Source organism: Paralichthys olivaceus, chromosome 21 (assembly GCF_024713975.1).
Source record: "Paralichthys olivaceus isolate ysfri-2021 chromosome 21, ASM2471397v2, whole genome shotgun sequence".
In the NCBI taxonomy this organism is placed as follows: Eukaryota; Metazoa; Chordata; class Actinopteri; order Pleuronectiformes; family Paralichthyidae; genus Paralichthys; species Paralichthys olivaceus.
In genome coordinates, this window is record NC_091113.1 from 16,334,092 (window position 1) to 16,347,500 (window position 13,409).

General features: G+C 42.5%; 1 protein-coding gene across 4 annotated transcripts in view; it reads left to right on the forward strand.

Annotated features, from left to right (window-relative positions):
* Positions 1-12,287, forward strand: part of LOC109626685 (caskin-2-like) — a 52,734-nt gene extending 40,447 nt beyond the window's left edge. For all 4 annotated transcript variants that reach the window (XM_069517392.1, XM_069517390.1, XM_069517393.1 and 1 more), the window contains 8 exons: positions 98-179; positions 4,354-4,427; positions 4,510-4,620; positions 6,083-6,184; positions 6,353-6,491; positions 7,312-9,552; positions 9,637-9,862; positions 10,287-12,287. In XM_069517392.1, coding sequence (XP_069373493.1) covers positions 98-179; positions 4,354-4,427; positions 4,510-4,620; positions 6,083-6,184; positions 6,353-6,491; positions 7,312-9,552; positions 9,637-9,862; positions 10,287-10,383 — 3,072 coding nt within the window. In that variant the 3' untranslated portion in view covers positions 10,384-12,287. The remainder of the gene's footprint in view (positions 1-97; positions 180-4,353; positions 4,428-4,509; positions 4,621-6,082; positions 6,185-6,352; positions 6,492-7,311; positions 9,553-9,636; positions 9,863-10,286) is intronic.
* Positions 12,288-13,409: the final 1,122 nt, after the last annotated feature.

Here is a 13,409-nt window from a genome sequence, read left to right on the forward strand (position 1 = left end):
TGATTTTTCAAAATAATGGATGAATATCCGCTTGCCTATGTGGATATTTTCAATCGTTCACCTTCATGCCAACACCCTCCATGTTTTCTGTATGCAGCTGACTCCCTCTGCTGGTGAATCAGGAGACCACATCCACATTGCAGGAGCAGATCGCAGCAAACAGGTTGATGGATCTGCAGGTAAGTGACGGAAAGAAATATCAGTTATTTTCTCCCTCTGTGTGATAAAAACACTGTTTATTCAGATGATATGTGTTTTGTCTGTCTGGATTCCTTTCTAGAAAAAAAAAACCTGACAAAAGTGTTTTAGAAGGGGAAAAATTCTGTGGTGGGAATTAATCTCGAGATGTGAAATGAAGAGTTTGTCAGACCGGAGTTATCTTTGGGTCTTCAAGAGAGCTCTGCAGAGGGTTTCACACTCAGCATGAATGCTCAGAGTGAAACACCTCGAATAGTGAAAGAAGAAGGTTTTTATACAGTCGAGAACAGGAAACATAAGAGACAACTGTTTCTGAGAAATAGCATGAAAACTGAAGCCACCTGTAGTCTGGTTGATACAGGAAGCTGTCTGCTCTTGCTTCTGCTTGAAAGAAGAAGTTTGCTAGCTGCACAGATCAGGGTCGACAAGAGGATCATCATCAAGAAAGGGCATGCACTCTGAGGTTACATCAGCCAAGTGCATAGGAACACTCAGAGCATTTGTTAGTTAAAGGTAAAAAAGAAAAAAAGGCATCTGTCTGCACCAGACAGTTCCTCTTATGCGAGCACAACTGTTTCTATATGAGTTACTGTTGAACACAGCACACAAGAATTGATCAGACATAGAAAAGAGTTCAAGCTAAAGTCATATGCAATGTTCCATTAGAATACACTACAATATTTGTTGTGTAACCTGTAGTATGTAGGTTATACATTCTGAACAATTACTATATCTTCTTAAAAAAGTGTCACGTTCCCATGATGCCACATTGAGCATTATCACTTTGCCACCGGTGCCTGTGAAGCATCTTTATGACTCATGCAGTGAAAAGCTGAGGAGGGAGACCTTGGTGTGCTGCACTTAAACAGAGCAGGGGAAGGTTTCAAGGGTGAAGACAGGGGTTGGTTTGATGAATTAAAATGTGCTAAACGTCCCCACCTCCTCCGATCATGTGCAGCACTCAGCTCTCTCATCCAGAGACGTTTTTTTTGGTTTAGCTGCCTTTGCAGAAAGTGCAGGAGACCTGAGCTTTGAACCTTTTTGGATGCTATAAACTCAAGAGACTGGTGCCCAATGTTTTTCATACAGTATATCATCTATTTTTGAAATTTAAAATGAGAAGTTTATTGAAAATAAGTTATATCATCCACATCTTCTTGAAAAATGACTTTTAAATTACAGATTCCAGCGTTTTCTCTGTAATCTGTCACTGGCATTTGTTTTGTAAGAGTTTGACTTCATTCTCAAAGTATTCCGTTTCTGTTTACTTTCTTACAAATGTTTGATTTATTACAACTTTAGTGCTTTGTTTTTAAATGTGACTTTTTTTTCCAGTTTTCTTTACTACCATGACTTCAGTTAATTATAATTAATTTTCTTTAAACGCTCTGACTTTCTGTTTTCGAATTCTCAGACATTTTTCCCACTTGTCTTCATCATCCAGTCTTCCTCTCATTTTCATTCTGAAAGGTTAAAACATTGAGTTCTATCTTGAAATCATGACAGTGCAAAATAAAATGATCAGAAGGACAGCATACATTTCATTTTGTTAAACTAGGATGCACTTTTCGGTTTGAGGTTTACATTGTGGTGAGCAGCTCGATCTTGAACATCACTTCACCTGAGGAATGCAGTGAAAGACAAGTGCATTTGTTCTGCAGATTGACTTGTTACTGGCTTCTGACTGAAAGGAAATGAAATGGAGGGAGAGAGAATGGACTTAACCTCACGTCAGCACAGACACTAATAAAACCACAGGTCTCTCTCAGTGACGCTGCCCACCTTTCTGAGGGAACACTACAAACAAGTAAACACTGGTGTTCTCCTTATTCAAGCCTTGATTTCTGCTGAGAGGAGGCTTTGCAAACATTCAAAAATGACTAGTTGGAGCCAAAGGTCACTGCTGACCTCGGGGTGAATGTAGGACGGAGGCTTGAAGGAGAGAAGAAGAGAAATTAGGAGGGGTGGGTCAGAGGGAGGAGACACGAACAGAAGCAAAAGAAGCTGTTAAACGAAGGAGAGGGACAGAAAACAAGAGCAGTTTAAACTTGAGGAAGTGTGTGAAGTGTATGTGGGAGAACAGGAGGCAGGATGAAGTGCCATTTATCAGGAGCTCTGCCACTCTTCTTCTTCCTGAAGGGTGAGAAGTCATGTTCTGATTTGATGAGATATCTCATGTTATTCTCAGGGGAAGATAACAATTTGTTTTTGTTACAGTTTTAGGACTAAGGGGAAACGGTGAAGATGAAACTCAGTGTTCCGAGCTTCAGGGTAGAATTTAATAGGATCTGTCTATTGGTTGAAAAATAAAATAACTACAGGCTCATTTTCTGAATTTTATTTATATATTGTTATATATATATATATTGACATAAGTCGAGCATACACACTTGAATGTTTCCTCTCTGTATCGGGCGTTGTGAAGAGGAGACTCTCTCCTCAACCCAGAAGTTTATGAAGTTTTGTTTCTCACCCTGAGGACAAATACCTCTCTTCATTAGATGCTGTTTGACCTACGCTGTGCGAGTATAATTCCAGAACTAGCAGCAAAACTGAGACAAGAATGTGCTCGAGTGTTGTTCGCCAAGACATTCTCCATGAGGGGATAACAAAGAGCAGCAGCAGCAGCATCTAATTGTACAAAGCAGATAATGAGGAAAATACAAACAATGAAAGTAATAATTTTAAACTCATCTCTTCAGTGGAATGATTGATGTAATAACCTTGCCATCAATGCAGTTATACTTATAATTTGATTATTTTTATTTGACCAGTCATTGACACATTCATACCTGGAGTAGGCAGGTGCTGATCTACGTCATCACAACAGCATTTATAGAAACCCTTCCTCTTTTTAGTCTACGAAGTAAAAGCACAATGTTAATTTAGTTGCTGCAATGCTTTTTATTGAGCTGAACTACAGAGCTTTTGAAAAGTTGTGAACTTGGGTCTGAAGATTGTATCGATTGCTCAACAGATCTCTGAAATAAACTTCATGCAATATATGAAAAAATAACACAGGTAAATTATTCAAACATTTTTAGCCACACACCTGAACAGTATTTTAGTAAATTCAGTTACATTTTTTCTGCTATCTTCACTCTGCACCATAGACTGGTTATGAAAAGCTCTGCACACAAACGTCCAGGACACGAACAATAGAACGTGTCAGTATATTGTAGAACTGTTTGAGGAGGATTCACTAATGACAAGGGACATTTCTGAGGCGTCTCTGGAGCATTAACACAAGACAAGAGACGGAACATTCCAAACAGGCAGGTTTAGAACAGACTCTGCACTCATTCAGTCAAACAACGTAATGTGGGATTTTACTGTGAAAGCACTGTAGCTCCTCCTAAAACAACAAATGCATTTCTTAGTGATCACATGTTGAACAAGCAACACACTGAACTATTTTAGAACTGGACAACGTCAGTCTTACTGTTTCGCCTCTTCATTCTAAGCCAAGTTAATAGCGTCTTGATTCTCTCTCTGTCCTTCACAAAAATGAACCAATGAAATGTGTATTTCCTTAAATAATAATAATATAGCACTTTTCAAAACAGAATCATTGAAAGCCTCACAGAATAAAATCAGAGCACACAGTAAATATAAAAAAATATATAACGTGAAAAATAGTGCATACATTCAAGATAAAAACCGCAAAAACATGTAAAACAACATGGAAGATGAATGTGGAATTATGACATTACATTTCTGTGATCAAAAATGTCAGTCAAAGAAAACGATCTTATCTTGCTTAACTTTTATTTCAACAGGTTTTGAGGAAGCAGAGTCCCAAAAATCGAATTATATGAAATATATTATATACACACACACTCACATAGAGAATGGTGTGATCCAACCATTTCCTTGAACAAAAGCAAAGGAATGAAAGAGAAAATGGTGGAATTCCTCAGAGATGTGTGGTTATGTGTCCTGACTGAGAGATGAGTCATGAGTGTATAACACAACTTAAGACCCCTGTGGAGACCTAAAACACACACACACACGTGCTGTATGTTTTTGTATTACTTCACTACTTTTGCATGTGACACGTTAATTAGGTCTTTGCTCTGCCAACAGTGTCGACTTGGTCCCTTCACTAAATAAAGCATCTGTCGGCGTGTAGGATTGATCATGTGTGTTTTTCAGGTGGCTCCCGCCGGCAGGTCAATGGCACTCCTCAGAAAGGCTTCATCCGACCAGAGCACCTTCTGGAGGGCAAGGTGAGCTGAGTAAAGTTTAGTGTGTGTGTGTGTGTGTGTGTGTGTGGAATAAGTCTCATACATCTCCCTCCTCTATTGTTAGGACTCTGAGGCCATCTACCAGTGGTTGTGCGAGTTCCAGTTGGAGCACTACACATCCAATTTCATCAGCGCAGGGTATGATGTACCCACCATCAGCAGGATGACCCCAGAGGTGTGTGTCGGAGTCACAATGAGCATGTTGCAATTAGTTAAAGGTCCAGTGTGTAAGATTTAGGTGAAAGGGAACTATTGGCAGAAATTAAATAAAAAATAATTCTCATGATGTTTTCACTAGTTCGCTTCATCTAAATTGTATGAATTGTAGTTTTCTTTACCCCAGAAAAGGCTCTTTATATTTAAATACTTTATATTTACATCGAGGGGGTCCTCTCTACGGAGGCCGCCATGTTTTTTACATTAGTCCAGACTGGACAAACTAAACACCTTTTGAGTTTTTATGACAACTGAAGCTGCCACAGGTTGTTTTTCATGTTTGGAAGGAGAGGGTGAGGTGAGGGGTGTTCAGCTGCAACATGCAACTTCAACACTAGATATCACAAAATTTTACACACTGTACCTTTAACTTGGTTATTTTTTTTACAATAAATACTAATTATTGTAAAAAACGTACTAGTTACTATTATTAATTAAGAAGCAAATTAACAAAAAATATTGATGGTACTGGATAGAGACCTATCATTTAGCTTTCAATAAATAAAAAAAAATCCATGTTTTGTTCTTCTTATGCAGAATGTGCTTGTTTTATTTAATTACATTTTTGTTTCCTTTTTCCTCAATTAACTTGTGTGACGCAGTTCACTGAGCTCTCTCTGCCATGACACCTCCCTCCGTCACCACATTGTTTTACTGCTCTTATTTATTTCACTTTTTTCTTGTAAATCAAGACCAAGTCTTTTACTTAGAGGAAACTAAATAAGACATTTTTGATTCATATTCCTACGGAGGCTCAAAACACAAAATCATTTTAGAAAGCACATGGGCATTTCACAAAACACAACACTTAACAAAATGACATATACAGTAATTAATTACAATGACGTTCCAAACTAGGAAAAGGGAGGGACAACACTTGTTCTTTGTTATTGGAAATTCAAAATGTTGCATTGTTCCCTTTATGAACAACACATTTTGGTATTTTTGTAAACACTCTGCTTGGTTTTTCAGTTGAATCGATGACATGAATAAGGGTTTGGGAAATAGAAAATCACTTTCTGCCGTTCACTGTTTGTGATGTCATATGCAAACAACTTTGTCAAATCACAAACTGGCTTTTCCATAATTTGAAATGTTGTTGTGTTTAGACATTTAGCAGCATCGTATATATAGCTCTTTGGTAACACGTGGACATGTTTAGGTCGGATTGTCCACTACCCAGAAGGTTGGTGGTTCAATCCCCAGCTCCTCCACTCCCCAGTGTCCTTGTGCAAGACACTAAACTTTCCAACTGTGTGAATGATGTGTGACAGAAAAACATGACTAATGTGTGCGGGAATGGGTGAATGGGACTTTGACATGTAGAAGCAGTCCATTTACTGCTGTGGTGGTTAAATAACATGAAAGCTCTCTCCTCTGCCCTGTTCTTTGTTTTGCTGATGACCTGATTTGTTCTTCAGGACCTGACAGCCATCGGTGTGACCAAACCTGGCCACAGAAAGAAGATCTCAACGGAGATTGGGAAGCTGAGTATCCCAGAGTGGCTGCCTGATTACATTCCTGTGAGAAAACTCTTCTGTTGTCTCACTCACATTTTTAAGTTAACAAAATGCATGGAGTTTCTCTTGGATTTGTATGTAACACTACTAGTGTGTAACTGTGTGCCCTCATGGTCACACGTATAAATACACAACACACAGGATGATCTTGTCTTTTGTTTGTTGTGGCAGTCGGACCTGGGGGAGTGGCTGAGTGTTATTGGACTGCCTCAGTACCAGAAGAGATTGTGCGACAACGGCTATGACTCTATCACTATTGTCAAGGACATCACCTGGGAGGACCTGCAGGAGATAGGCATCACCAAACTAGGTGGGGGAGGAGACCAGATCATATTTCCTGTAGATGTTAATGGTGTGACCAAAAGATGAAAATGTTCTATTTGAGGCAGTTTTACTTTTTTACCAGCTTCACTGAAACAAACTTTACAGTTCACACAACATAGGATTTGAAGCCTCTGATAGACTCTAACCTTACTAGTGTCTATCACATGTCTAAATGAATATCTTACAGATTCTTTATACACATGGCCACAGGTAGAAAGTTGTGCTTTGCATTGATGTTAATTTTTTTCATAGAAATGTTTTCCATTATCTTTGTGATGAATAGACTACGTTAAAGTGAAACTGTGCATTCTGACAAACAACATATTCATTCAAAAAAGTTGAAAGCTTAAATTAGTAAACTCACTCACAAGGGTCCGATGAAATCCTGCAATTCCCACTTGTGGCCAAAGAGGCGGCTTTCTACCATCCATCCATCCCACAGCCTTGGGGGCTACGCCCATTATTTTTGTGTGATTCTGTAGCCAATTCAAAAAAATGTGGGGCGAGAGACAGGGTACACACTGAGCAGGTCCCCAGACCATCACATTTTTATTCACAATCACATTCAGACATCTACTTCCAATTTATTTGCAAATTAAGCTGTGGCTGTGAAGGAAGTTTAAAATCTCACACAGACATGTAAAGAACATGCAAATAGTAAGGCACTGCAGGCCCACAGGTTAGCAGAGCCTTCTTGCTGCTAGGTGCTATCCGCTGACCAACCATGTGTTAACTACTATTTAGCAATAACTACATAAATCTGACTTGTATGCTCTTATGGCTTTAATGTCTTCTGTTTGTTTCAGGTCATCAGAAGAAGCTCATGTTGGCAGTGAAGAGACTGTCTGACCTTCAGCGCTCTCGTAACCATGCTGACAGAACCGGAGGTGGCACTCTCAGACGGAAGCCCCCTGCCGCTCTGGAGCTGGTGGCTATCGAACACCCTCCATTGCACAACGTGCATGCTCACGCACACTCTGATGCCCCGTCTGACACTTGCTGCTCCTCCCCTCGCACCCCCAGGGCCCTCCTCTCCTTCCAGGACAGCGAGTTGAGCACTGAGCTGCAGAACGCTATGATGGGCAGGGCGGGTGGAGGAGCCGCAGAAGCGTTCGGCATCAGGGGTGTGACCTCCGCAGCAGCCATGACGGCCATGTCAGTGAGTCAGGAGAGCATTAGCATGCGGTCACGTGGCTCAGGAAATTCTGGGAATTCTGGGAACTCTGGGAATTCTGGGACTTCTGGACATTCTCATGAGCACCAGGCCACACCGTCCTCAGCCAGAACAGCCAGTCGGTCTGAGGAGAGTCTTGAGAGTGGAGGAGGCGGGGAGGCCAAGCGAGGAGGAAGTAGTCCTGGAAGCAGAGGCAGACAGAGACCCACAGAGATGTGGGAGCACCAGAGTCGGTCTGTGACTCCCAACAAACTCCCCTTCTCACCCCTCACACCTCCGCTAACCCCTAGCAAAATGCCTCGCTTTGCCTACCCAGCTGTTCCACCCAAGGCCAAACACGTCCAGTCTAACCGCCTCTATCAGCCCCAGCACCAGCCGTCATCCTCACCATCCTCTCCATCTCCACAGCCTTCCCCCACACAAAAAGCCTTCAGTTACCTCCAGGCTCTGGCAGGAGGTGTCAGAACGGCTCCACAGGGGCTCTCAAAGCCTCTCCCTGGGGCCGTCCCCGTGTTGGGGCCCAGGCCTGGACAGGTCCAAGCTGAAGGCACCCAGAGGGGCCTGCACAAGAAACGCGCCCAAAGCCTAACACGCTACGCCCTGTCCGATGGCGAGCCAGATGAAGACGACGACCTCCCTCCATCTTGCCCCGCTGCTAACTCTGCAGCCATGCCTTCCTACGCCACATTGTCCCGCAGGCCAGGACGCGGGCACACCAGCACTACTGGGGCCCAACGGCACATCAACCGCAGCCATTCTTTCGCCGTGCGCTCCCGACGCAAAGGCCCACCCCCGCCGCCACCTAAGAGGATGAGCTCGGTAAGCGGCAGCCCGCCATGCCAACCAGGAAACTGGAAAGCAGTGGAGCAAGAGGTGAAGGGAGGCGTGGAGATTGAGAGCGTTGGCAGCGTGAGGAGCATCGCAGCCAGGCTAGAAGGTAGCAGCAGCAGCAGCAGCAGTCCATCGAGGAGGATAGATATTCCACCGACCCACATCCCCGTCTCTCCTGTTTTCAGCCCTGTTTCCTCTCCGATTCCTTCTCACATCATCCTACAGCAACCAAAACCTGTCCCCGCCTTGGGCCTAAGTGGCTTAAGGAGGACAGGAAGTGAGAGGAGAGAGGGAGACGCTGACAGACAAAGAAGCAGAACTACAGAGGGAACTACTGAAGAGGAAGAAAGAGAAAGAACATGCGAAAGGATATCAAACAGTGCTACTGCGTCTCCACAACGCAGCTCATGTGACCATCTGCCTTTCGCTGAGGAGGGTAACCTGACCATCAAACAGCGACCCAGGATGACACTTGTCACCCAAGCAGATGCTGATCTTAAGACTCCTTTTGAGGACCCACTCCAGAACCCAAACAGTCTGGAGGTCCCCGAGTTCAACCTGAAGGAGTCTGACACGGTGAAAAGACGGCACAAACATAAGGACAGAGATGCATCCACGCCAGAGGAAGCTTCCACGCCCAACAGAGATGACGTGAGGACATTTAGCGACGAAGAACCTCAGAGAAACGTTTTCCAGAGAGTTGGCTCCATGGGAAAAGGCCCGAAGCCTCCAGTGTTTTCGAAACCTTCCAGTCCTCTGAAACAACCCGTTAACAGCAGACCAACAACCCCACAGACAGCAGCCTCTCCACTACGAGCCAGCGCACAAACAGCCATTCCTAAACTAACCAGCATACAGGTTCATACGGTCTCACCGAAGCTGGGTGGCAGCATTCACACACACACCTCTATACCCAGTCCTAAAGCTGGGAAACCTTCTCAGACGATGGTGTCCAAGCCTGAGAGTCCACAGAAAGCTGCTGGTGTGTGTGCATCTCCTCTAAGACTCCCTCAGCCCAGCAGGGCCTCGCCATCATCAGCGGGTAACACTGACCACTAATACAATGTCCAGAAAGGTTCCCTTATCTCACTAAAAAAATCTAACATCATCTCTTCATGTCCCACAGCACCGAACTACAGCATAGTCCAGAGTGTCGTGTTCACCGCTCCGTCCTCCCCCTCGCACTCCGCCTCGGCACTACACGGCCTGACTGGGAGAGCAGGAGCGGCTCAGCCCGGCGTGGCAGGTCTGGAGCTGCTGGCTCAGAAGAGGCTGGAGCAGACCAGCACGTCACTGGAGGCTGCTCTCAAAGTGGTGGAGAACAAACTGGCACAGGGGAGCGGTGTGGACAGGTACACACTCCTGATCTTCACACACGCACACGCAGGTAGATAGGGTGGTGGCCTGCTTTACAGAAGCCACTGGAAATGTGAAAGTGAAGAGTAACTATAGGTTGTTATGCAGGTACAGGTGTACCCTCTGTTCACGGGCACATTTGAATAAGTGTTGACCTCTGGACGAGAGAGAAGCGTAAAACTACTGATGTATTTCTTCATACTATATTTATCATTCTAATCACTTGGACCTTTGGGGGCTGATGGCTACAACAAATACATTTCCTCTTCTGATATATCAGCTGATATGTATTAAAAGAATAGGCAACTATGTCGTTTTTACAGTTTAACCACAGAGTTGACTTTAGACGTCAATAACTTGCTATAGGACCGTTTGACTTGACGTTCTGCATCTTTAACAGTGTCCTGTCTCTTCCCTCAGCGGCAGCGGCAGCGTGAAGGCAGCAGGAAATATCCTGGACGACATCAGCAACATGTTTGACGACCTGGCCGACCAGCTGGACGCCATGTTGGAATGACTTCACGGCTTCTTTTCTCAAAGGGAGAAGGCAGAGAAAAAGAAAGAACAGAGAAAGTGGAGCTCAGAGCCGCTGCAGGACGAATCATTAAAGTGCACATGTGAGGATCCCCCCCCCCCCTCCCCACCCTGACTTTTTTTTTTCTCAACGCGAGCACTTCGCCCGAGGACACACACCTGGGAATGTTACCGGACAGCGGCTGCAGCATCAGCCTCCGGACGAGTGTGTGTGTATGTTCAGCACATTATCACTAAAAGGAATGAGGGTCCATTTTATTCACGTCACCTGTAAATATATAGATAAATCTATGGTGGCACTGTGTATGTGTGTAGTCAGATATCTTTATACTGAATATATTTATACTTCTAAATGTTTGTTTTTTAACAAATGGAGTTCCTATTGACTGATCCACTGTTTAAACCACTGGTGTATATTAGAATTGTTAAATACACTGGGGTCCAAAAGTTTGAGACCACTTTTCCATTGTTACTCATTGTCAATAAGATGGAAAAAATCTGTTTATCGTGGTAAAAGCAATATATTCCATATATGTATGTAGCAGATATGTTTTTACCAAAGTCTGGGATCCTCTGCTGCCGGCACATTAAGATGCTTCTGTGTGAGGAGGCGTCACTTCTTCAAAGCTCTGCTTCTTCCAGTGGTGATTTAGGGTCCGTGGAGCTCAGCCCACCCCCCGATAGTTCGCCTCGGGGTGCTGCGGAGGTGAACTTACTGTAAATGTGCTGTTTCCAAAGAACGGGAGATTCTCTCGAACACTTTCAGGGAAGGTCAACATCCTGAACGAACATGTTCACTTTTCAAACATGACTCAACACTTTCAAAGACGGAGCATCTATAGAGGAGCTGAGTATGCAGTGGGTCATGTACCACCAGAATATGTAAAGTCCACTTTTATATTAAAAAAAAACTATTGTAAACAGATGAATTTAAACTGCATTAAAAACAGTCATTATAATACTTAACAGTAAATATTGATTTAAAAAAATGAGATTTTTATTTCCCTGGTCAATCTTTATTTAAAACAGAGTAACAAAATGTATTTTATAAAATGAAATGTATCTTTGTGTTTTATCATTTTACTCAAGTGTCTGCCAAACGTCTTCCTGTGTCACTATGCATCAGTTTCTTGCTGTAACATTTACAGTTTTTATGTTACCTTAAATTTAAAACTACACTGTGTAACTTTTTTTTTTAATACTGACTCACAGTTTAGCATCTTCCCGAATCCTGAGACTATGAACGAGCCACGACAGAGCTGGGCGGAGCCTAACAAATCAGGGCGAGGCATGGGTGGGGTCTACTTTCCAGTCTTTTCTTTAAAGACTTGATGGCTCTTGAAAATGCGCCTACAAAATAAATGTCCCATTTTTAATATAAGCAATGACTGCACGTAAACTTGTAAAGGTTAAAGCAGGAAACTTAAGACTCTTTAGATTTAATCACTCATTGGCCTGATGAAATAATGATGTGATAATAACAGAAGCAGCTCTGTGATACAGGTGTTGCTATCTCGGCGTACATGTTGTTTCCTTTCCTTTCCTCCATCGGTCCATCTCCTCTTCATGCACGCTGACAGAGAATCCACTGCTTGTCCGTGGACCCTCCTTTATTCCTTAATCTCTTTGCACTCCCTGATTTATTTTTCCTGTTTTACAAACGTTATCATAAAGTTTACCGTGACAACATGTAGCTCAACTGTTACATTATCAGGGAGTCGGAATGTTTTCAAAGCATTTTGACACCAAGACATCGAAGTCTTAGCACTAATTGTTCCTCTGCTCAGTTTTAAAGGATGCCTGTTACTTTTACTGTTAATATTATTATTGATTAATAACACTGTATCATCCTGGAAGCCATTAAAAGAGAGAATTTATACTGAAGAAGTGTTTGTTTGTCTGTGTTCACACAGAAAGTAAAGTGGATTTAAGGGGAAGCGTTCACGTGAGAAGAGGACTTGATTTGATTTTGATTTATTAACTACAGACATTTCATGATGAGGAAAACATCAGTGGTTTTTAAGGCTAAATTAATGGTTTGTATTAATACTTGAATGATACCCAGAAGAGGGCGCACCTCCACCTCCACTGCAGCAGCACTAAATCTCACACTCATATATCAGTTCCCTGCTTTTCTTTCATCAAGATCCATGAATTGCTCCCTGGGAAAAATGGGAACTCAAAAAACTCTTCATAATAGTAGGAGTGATTAAAAAAACATCACCACACATCAATGAACATAGCGCAGGAAAATAAATTGTTCCTTGTTCAAGCACAATGTGTACTTCAAAAAAGTATTTGTCAGTACTCATCAGTGAATTCTCCATCAGTACACTGTTAGAAATTTTCCTGTAAAAAAACAGTAAAGAACTGGCAGCTGGGTAGACACCAGGTTTCTCAATCCAGCCTAGGTAGCCGTGTGTGTGGTGTGTGTGTGTGTGTGCCTGAGAGAGTGCCCCTCATTCCCTCCTATCATACTAACATTCCAACCTGAAACATCCAAGCAGTTCATGTGTAGTTTCAGAAACAGAACACAACAACACAGAACACCATGTGTCACACTTCTTGCTTTTAATTAATTAATTAACTGATTAATTGTGTCATGTGATGAACATGCAAGTATGCTACTTACTATGATCAGTAGGGCAGCAGTCAAGTCATCTACTGCATCTGCAATATCAGAGAAATGTGTCAATAATCAATCTAAATCCAAATGAACAGTCCCTTGCAAAACGCAAGGTGGAGAAACAGTCACGGTTACAGCAAGACAAATGTTCTTCAGTACTTAATTTGTGATCCAATAAATATCTTGAAAATAATATTGCCTTTATTTGAATCTGCACTGTGACACACAATAATTAGCATGCACTGTATAGTCTTACATAATATTAGCCTGATTCAACTGTTGAAGTGACTTGAACAGTAAAATGTTTACACAAGACAATCATAAAGTTTCATGAATTCACTGGCAAAATGCAGGAGTCAACACACATTAACTCAGTAGAAATT